The 8,777-nt window shown below is 45.0% G+C and overlaps 1 protein-coding gene across 1 annotated transcript in view; it reads right to left on the bottom strand.

The window, feature by feature from the left end:
* Positions 1 to 4,384: 4,384 nt before the first annotated feature.
* Positions 4,385 to 8,777, bottom strand: part of LOC115064021 — a 107,600-nt gene continuing 103,207 nt past the window's right edge. The window contains exon 4 of the mRNA XM_029538343.1: positions 4,385 to 4,762. Within this exon, the coding sequence (XP_029394203.1) occupies positions 4,385 to 4,762 (378 nt within the window). The remainder of the gene's footprint in view (positions 4,763 to 8,777) is intronic.

The following is an 8,777-nucleotide window of genomic DNA, read 5'->3' as shown; positions in this document are numbered from 1 at the left end:
CCTAAGATGAGCCAGTATGTAAATGGATGTTTTCCAGGACACCGGAGTCCAGTGGCTGCAGATGGAATCCTGTATCCTCACTGGGAGCCACCAGCAAGAACTGACTCTCTTCATGGAGAAAGGGAGATGTAACAGAACCTAAATGAAGTCCCGGATATAACTGGTTCTGCGTGTGAGTGTGTGTGTGTGTGTGTGTGTGTGTGTGTGTTACCTACCTCCGCTTTCATTCTTAGAAAGCCCACTCGCTTGATATTTGTCACTTCTCTCTAAATCTTCCCCGTTTCCTCCTTTTGTATATACTGGCCTCTTCCCCTTGACTCTTTCTTTGTTGGTTTTTATGTGAATTTGGAACCATTTTCTACTAATTCTATATGAGGATAAAATATGCTTGAACAGTGACCTCTGGTCACAAATCAGGACAGGTAACTCTCCTTGGCAACTGACCTGCTTTTATTTCCCCCAAATAAAGCAAGACCTCCTCTCTCTCCTCTCCAGCTTGATCACCGGGGTCTATGATCTGGGTTTGATCCCTGCATATAAGTAAAACTCAATATGCCCTTGCACATATGTGTATGCAGTAACCTTGGGAAACCCTTTTGGAATGGAAAGTGTTAGCGGTAAGTCCCCATTCACACTCCGCATTCACACAGGCATACCCTGAATACACACTAAGGGTCTGAAGGGCAAGTCTGAGGCTTCATCAGAAACCTCCGACACCACAAACTGTCCACTTAATGAGCCAGTCAAATGAACAAAAGTAGCAGTATCTAGGGTTCAGCCTGTGCCCCGAGCATTCTTGAAACCATAATGGTGGGTGGACATGCTAGTGGACAGTATAGTCCACAGGAAAGGTGGGCCAGCAGAGGGTGTTGGAGTCAAGACCGCCTGAATCCAGGTCCTAGCTTATGGTCTGTGGTGCTTCTACTCACTGAGGGATCTTAGGAACCCCCTATTACGTGGGGTGCTTGCAGGCCTAGTGAGATGGATGTATCCATCACCTCGCTGTGCATAGCTAGCACTTACAGAATATTCTCCATGTGGCAGGGGATTTGCAAGATGACTTACATTCACAATCTCTCTCTGTCTCCACCCCACATTTCACCCCGGTCAAGATGCTTCAATTAAGATACCGGAACTAAGAAAAGTTCAGTAATTAACACAGCTTGGGGTGGGCCACGGTGGTGCACATCTACAATCCCTGCGATGAGGCAGGAGGACAGGATTCATAGGCAGCCTCAGAACAATGACAGAAAACCTATGCTGCATGAGACCCTGTCTCGTCAAGTCGAGACAACAAACTTGACCACAGTGGGAGAGGACACCCCTCCCCAACTTACATGTCCAGAATCTGGTCCTTCAAATGGCCAAGTCCAAGTTTAAAAGTTTCCCTCTTAAAACAACATTATCACTGAGGGAAAAAAAAAACATGCTCTGTTACAGGTATTTCAAGATGGAAAACCCTGCTATGATCCCCTACAGCTAAGGACAGCTCTGTATTATTCGTATGTAAAATGCAATTATTCAGTGTTACAAAGCCCCTCCCCTCACATATTACTCCACCTCATGGTGACCCTAAGAAAGAGAAAGTGAATATTCCTGTAACTGCAAATTTTAATATAATGAAGCTACGGTAAATATTAAAGTACCCCCGCTACTTTTGTTTCATTGATGGGTATCAGACCAAGGCAAGGCAAGTGCTCTATCACTGAGCTATCTGGAGATAAATAAACATGCCACCATCACCAGGGACTTAATACAACACAAACCTGATTACATTACTACACTGCTTTAAAACCTGTTGGAGATGCTCCACTGTGTACAGCAGAGGAGCCCCAGGGATCCACACTGCAGGCCAGCACCAGGGGACTCTCTACGCTCCCCTTCCTATGCTTAGCTATACACACTATCTGCAGTTCACAGCTAAGTCCCCTATGCATGTTCATGAAGTTCCACCCCTTTGAAGTGGCCGTCCCCGTCACCCTAATTCTATCAAGCTCTTTTAATCTCGGCTCAAGTGATACTTCCTCTCAAAAGTCTTTCAGGAGCCTCACACATCTCCCCTTCTCCCCCAGGTTAATTAGATTCCTCTGGGTTCTTGGAATATTAGACGCTTCCAGCCATGACAGCTGATCTTTCAGAGCACATTGGAACTGTCCGGAAGCACATCATGTCGCACTAGCCATAACTTTTTAAAGAGAGAACTAAGTTCTATCTGAATTTTACTGCAAAAAAAAAAAAAAAAAAAAAAAAAGCAAGCAAACGAACAAACAAAAAACCCTCAATAAACATGTGTTAACTGGGGATGAATGAAGTTATCCAATGGTCCGCATGACTTTTGACTTGAGGTGGGGGGGGGGGGTTATGTCACAAACAACTCTACTTTAATGGCCTTTAAAATATATATATTCAGCTCTTTTACTACTGAAAATGAGCACCACAAACGCCTCACATTCCTGAACAGCACCCCATCTTTCACAAGGGATTAATTTCAAGAAAGAGCAAAGTTTCAAGCAGAGTGTAAAATGTGCTACAAAATTAAAAGTGGGAGTCTTAGTGGCGTGTTTTCAAACTATCCTCACCACCAGGCTCTCCTTGGATAAAAGGCACCCACATCACACTGGGTAAACAGTGGCCAGTCTCCTATACACATGAGGGATCAAAATGACACTTGTGGACTGATCTCCAACCCAGTCCTCCAGGTAAGTTATCATTTATGAGTTATACAGCAAATATGGAATAGTCTAATATTTTAAAGAGATATAATAAGCCTCTCTATACTTCCATTTCGCTGTTCATTTTGTTTTATTCTAGTTTTTGAAGAATTCATGTGGTTTTAACACTAGATACTTGGAGGTCTCAATCACCTACCTCAAACTCAGTGCACATTTCATAATGAATATAGCACGTGGCCTCTGTCCTCAGGACTAGTCCCTTCTGTACCAGCAGTGTCCCAGGTCCCTCCAGGCCTTCCTTTCCCACAGGGCCCACTGAGGGGTAACAGCTACGCCTGATCTCTATGAGTTTAAGGCCAGCCTGATCAGGTCAGCCAGGGCTGTACAGTAAGCCCCTATCTCAAGGAAAACCAAATCAACAGCAAAACTTTACAGAACAGGCAACCGGATGTTTTGATGCCCTGGGCAGGCCATGACAGTGGGCATACACCTTCCCTTCACCTGTGGTTCTCCTTTTGCTGTTAGTTCTGGTAGAGTCTCTCCTCTACCAGAGGAGTCAGAGCTGTGTCAGAGCTGCAGGGGACTTTCAACAAGACAGGCAGGCCTAAGTGACTAAATGTGTGCTGAGGAGAAGGTAAAGGGAGCCAAGGCCCAAGCCACATCACTCTCACTTGGCTCCCAGTCTCCATCCTCCCTCCCTCCTCTTCCCCTTCCTGCTCCACCCCTCCTCCTCAAAGGCTGGGCGAGACCGGAGACCAGCGGCATCTCACAACAGAAGCCAAAAAGAAGCTCAAGCCTGTTGTCCCAGAAACCCTGACTACAGGCTCTGCTTGTTTTTCTTAGAATAAAAAAATAAATAAAATAAAAATCCCACTTCGGGGACCCCGTGGAGACTCTCTCTAGGCTGCCTTGATGACTGTAATCTGGGATGGCCTCCCAGAAGACAAAACCCCAATATTTGCATTACCTGGGAAGCAACTATAAGAACACAGCCCCCAACTCCTCCGCAGTCACAAGTGGGGGCAGGGAGAGGGAAGGAGGCCAGAGCATCTGACCTTTGGCCTTTGTAAGTGACTATGCAGAACCCCATCCTGCTCTATTACCATTTCCAAGAAGGGAAAAAAAAAATGCTAAGGAAATGCAGAACGGTGCACCCAGGAGGCCGGTACAAGCACAAACCCTGCTGGAACCACAAGGCCAGAAAGCTGCTCTCCCTGGTGTTCTCAGTTTACAACGGAGAGAAACAAGCTCCCTTCTGGTTCAGCTTGTATGGTCAAATGCAAGGAAAACAGCCCCCACACAGGGCACAAACACTGGCATCTCCATGGATTAATTAATCAAGAGTGCATGATGGCCCCTTACAAACACAAAACATCTATGCCACATGATGTTCACAGAAAAGCTACATTTAAAAACAACAACAACAACAAAAAAAAAAACCCGACATCCAAATTGCTGGGTTATGCGCTGCATCCTAGGTACCAAAACCATGAGACTTGAGTTAGACCTGCGTAGCTCAGCACCCTGGGGGTGGGGGGGAGGTTGTTCCAGCAAAATATTCCAGGAAGTCAGTGGTATTAGTACTCTCAGGTTCTCAGGTTGCCTTGATGGTTAGTGTACATCCGCAGCAAAGTTTAACACAGGTACCAGTAAATATTTGCTTGTTTTCAGAATCTATCGATTCATCCAACCAGAAAGCAGAGTCAAACAGCTTAGTCACCAGAGCAAGCAGGCAAAGCGCTCCACGGAGTAAACATGGTCATTTCCTCCCCCACCTGAGACAAAATTCTGCCCAGCGCATCAGCCTGCAGATACAGCGCCGGGGAACAGATGGGTGAATTCCTGCCGCCCTGGTCTCCAGTCCATCCCCTCCCCCACTCACCTGCTATCCGGAGAACGGCCCTCTCGGCTGGGTCCAGCACCGAGCCCCCTTGAATCTTTCTTTTGGATCTCTCATGCTTGGGCAAATTCCAGGGTAAGGTGTCTCCAGGAGCTGGAGATGCAGAGCCAGATTTCTGGCTGAAATCATCCTCGTCAGAAAAATCCGCAGAGGAGGACATAGAACAGCGGTAGGACGCGTTCCCGGAGCTCTGGGGAGGATGACACAGGAGAAGCATTAGCGACCGCTCGCCCGCTCGCTCGCAAACGAGCATCACTCACTGAAGATCATCGATTACGATCACTCTGCCCCCTCCCCACCTCCAAACTGTGCTGCGCCGTCCCCAGAGAACACGCACACAAATAAAAACAAAACGAACCCCAGGGCTCACCATATCTTCTTGGCTAAGTCTGCTCCCGTAGAAACAATAAGCAAGCTGTTCCAATACATGGAGACCAGAAGGAAGAAGTGTGTGGCCTGCGCTCCAGCCACCGGCTCAACAAATGACTGGGCCAACAATGAAGCCAGAATCAACAGCCTTCCTGTGACAAATCTACAGTATCTGGCTCCCCCACCAGGACAGAAGAAACATTTTCCATTACTAGCCTTCTGGTTAATTCATTAATGCAACTAACTTAAGTTTCATAAACAGAGCACAAATACAGGATGCTGGGTCCCACCTCCTTCCCGTTTCAAGCCGCCGGGCCACTGGAGCCTCCTTTTAACCAGTTTTGAGCCCTGCGTCCTCTTTATTTAATTTTCTGCATGAGACTGAAGCGGGTTCCCAGAAAAGGGTGAGGAGGGAGGGAGGGAGGGAGGGCTGATTCTGAGAAGAGCCTTTTCTTAAGACCCGGAGAACACAAAAGCCTGCTTTCAAAGGCCGAAGGCAACGCCAATAAACAAACATCTGAACTCAGTTTAGAGTTCTTGAGATAATTTAAACTTCCAGCAGCGAAGGGCTGCCAATAATGTAAATGAGGACACAGTGCGGGGACAGGAAGCCAAGTTCTCCTCAGCTGCAGCCATCAGGAAGATGAGAAACACAGACTTTTACCAAAACCACTCTGCCTGAAGGTTACTCTTCCTGGATTCAGCAGGAACTTAGAATCCTCGGGGTCATATTGTTTTCATAAAAGGCACATGGGGTTATTCCTTCCTTCTTATTGGATTGTGTCTGTGAGTATTTAGACAGCCCACAGATCGCGAGGAGGAGATGCTGTAGACTGCATTAAAAATTCTAAAGAGTATCAAAGGGAAGTCTTCACTTGCTCAGGCTCACAGTGAAGAGGCCAGACTAACAGAACTTGAATTCCCTGAGATGGAAGCTGCAGCCATGGATTCCCCAAGCAGCAAGCTGCAGGCAGAAATCGGCTCAAGGAGGCAAGCTCCAATCTGAAGTAAGAACAGTGAGCTACTCACACTGGTACTGCAGCATCAACAGGCTGTGTGCGCAACACCCACGGGACTCACACGGGGCTTGTGAGACTGTCACCAGTCAGGACCACTGACTTCGCCACTGTCCATTTAAACCATGGCTGTTCCACCGTCAAAGCTACTATGGTAAAAATTCATATATCCCTCCAAATGGGGCATGTTAAGATTTATTTAAATCATGTTGACTTTCCTAGTAATAATAGCAACTTAAGCAGATTTGACGAAAGTAAATGAATAAACTTGAATTTCTATATTTTAGCTACAGTCCATAGAGAGGTGTGTGTGACATTTAGCTGTTATGAACCCAATTTATTTTCCTGAGCTTTTCTGAAACTTCAACTTGAGTTCAACTTGAGTTGTCTAAGGTTTGTCATCTGCGGAATCTGAAGGGAAGGGTGGTATTTCTAAGGACGTTTAGGGGTTCCTGGGTTTCTTTGGTTACCTTGGGTGCCCTTATTTAAGGTCCTTACTTTATCTGAGATTGTATTCCTATACTATTTTAGAGAGACAGTGATTTGTTAATGCTTATGGAGGTATGTGTGGTGTAAATTGCTCTTTTCCAAAAATCACCAGGTATTGATTTTTGCAGAGTAAATTTTTCTAATGGCCAGAGTCTCAGCTGACTGAAGAACAAAATGTGATTTATGCCATGACACCACCACTATTAATCACCCCACAGCCAGATGGGAACAGTTACTACCCTGGACCCAAGGGTGTTGACTGGCACAGCCTCTAATCTGCTCATGTCGTTGATAACTAGATAAGAGAGAACACTAAGAAAAAAATACTCAGGGCCATATCTTTCAACAATTTACTACAGGAACATACAGGCCACACACATTATATCAGACACGATTACACGAAGTAATGTCCCTTCTTGTCTACAGGGTTCAAGCCTTTTAACAATTACAGTATTTCATTTTTTCCCCCAAAAGGCATGCATGCACACACACACAAATCACTTTTAGTACTGGAGGTACTCTACAAAATTAAAGCCCATTTGAAATCTTAAAATTGATAAATATATTTAAATGAAGCTACTTCAAAGTGGAGAGTTCATATAAACTATTATATTCCTTATTGATCTGTAATGACTTGCCAAATCATGCTACTACCCTAGGGCTGGAGAGAACAGTATGGTGTTTTATTTGATTGGAGAGAAGAAACAACTCTCTGGCCCAAACACTGCAGCCTGACCTTTGATGAGGGGCTTAAGTTAGTAGGACACAGGAAAAGGAGTCCGGTAAGCAGCAAAAGCCGCTATTCCTAATTCTACTGGTTGCTTAAAGACCGATTCCTATCAAAATACAAATGTTCATTCTTAGGGAATTAGTTAAATATACTGTATCGACAGCACAGGTTACCCTGCAGAAATTAAACAAACATGTTGATCTACATTTAACAAAAGAGGAAATAATATATGACAGCTTTAAAAAAAATCCATACACACAGATGTATTACTATTTAGTAGTGTAGTACTGTTTAGTAGTGGTTAACTCTGGGCAGTGACAAAGATTAACAAGTTTCGTTTGTTTCTGACAATTTTTAAACTCAAACAAATAAACAAAAGAAAAAAAATCACCGAAAGGAAATGCCCAGAGAAGATGTCGGATGTGGAAAGTAGCCATTTGCTCAGGGTGCTCAGGAGGTCTGCGGAAAGTGAATGGAGCCCCTGAAGCCTCTTCCCATCTCAGAGCAAAGCAAATAAACAATTAAGCACAGACTACATTAGCAGATGTATGGGATGCTCTGGCCTCCCGACCCGCTGGGACTCCAATTCACACCACTCCCTGTCACCTCCACCTGCAGATCACAAGGAAAAAGAGCAAGGATCTGGTACTCGAGAATGGAGAAGGATCTCTGGGATGGTGAGGACAGGGCTGGCATTTCGACTAAGCCGGTGACTAAGCCAGTGTGCTCTGTCTGTACGCACGTTGAAACTAGGTAGCCAAAGAAGTAAAAACTAAGCTTCGCTAACCCAAACAACCCTGCACCAAGTCTTCCACAACCTTGGCTAGTAAGCTAACTAACAATCAAATCAGGCCACTAAAAGATTCACTCTAACTTTTCTGATGGCCAGTTCATTTCTATGGTACAAAAACAACCGAAATTTCCTGATGCCAGGATAGTTAGATAATGTGACAGTTTTGGATGAACGATAACTTCCTTTTTTTTTTTTTTTTAAAAAAAAAAAACACTCCATAAGAGGGCACCAGATCTCGTTACGGATGGTTGTGAGCCACCATGTGGTTGCTGGGATTTGAACTCAGGACCTTCAGAAGAGCAGTCGAGTGCTCTTACCCACTGAGCCGTCTCGCCAGCCCGAACGATAACCTCCTAACTGGCATCCCAGGACAGACTCCGTGACATCGGCAGCAGGACTGTCTAACTGGATGCGGCTGGGTCTACACAGCCTGGTCTGTGAGATACTGTCAGGAAATTGTCTTGGCCCTGGGTACTCTCCAAACAAGGCCAAAGAGAAGGATTTTGCTAAAGATCCATCCGGACATTCTGAGTTGGAGATTACATTCTGCCCCACCAACTCAGCATCTACCCACATCTTGTTTTAAAATAATAATAATAATAATAATAATAATAATAATAATAAATTTACACAAATTTTGATTATACAGATGTCAGTCCTAGATTCTGCGAAACAATCCATAGTGTGAAATATATACTTCCCAAAAAGAAGGTACTCTCTGGAATGTGAACAGAAAAAGGAGCCACGAAAAATGTCTCTATGTGTGCAGGTATGCATGAGTGTGTGTGTGTGTGTGTGTGTGTGTGTG

This window comes from Mus pahari, chromosome 5 (genome assembly GCF_900095145.1).
Source record: "Mus pahari chromosome 5, PAHARI_EIJ_v1.1, whole genome shotgun sequence".
Lineage (NCBI taxonomy): Eukaryota > Metazoa > Chordata > Mammalia > Rodentia > Muridae > Mus > Mus pahari.
The sequence above is the reverse complement of the archived record's forward strand: the minus strand, read 5'-3'. Positions and strand labels throughout refer to the sequence as shown.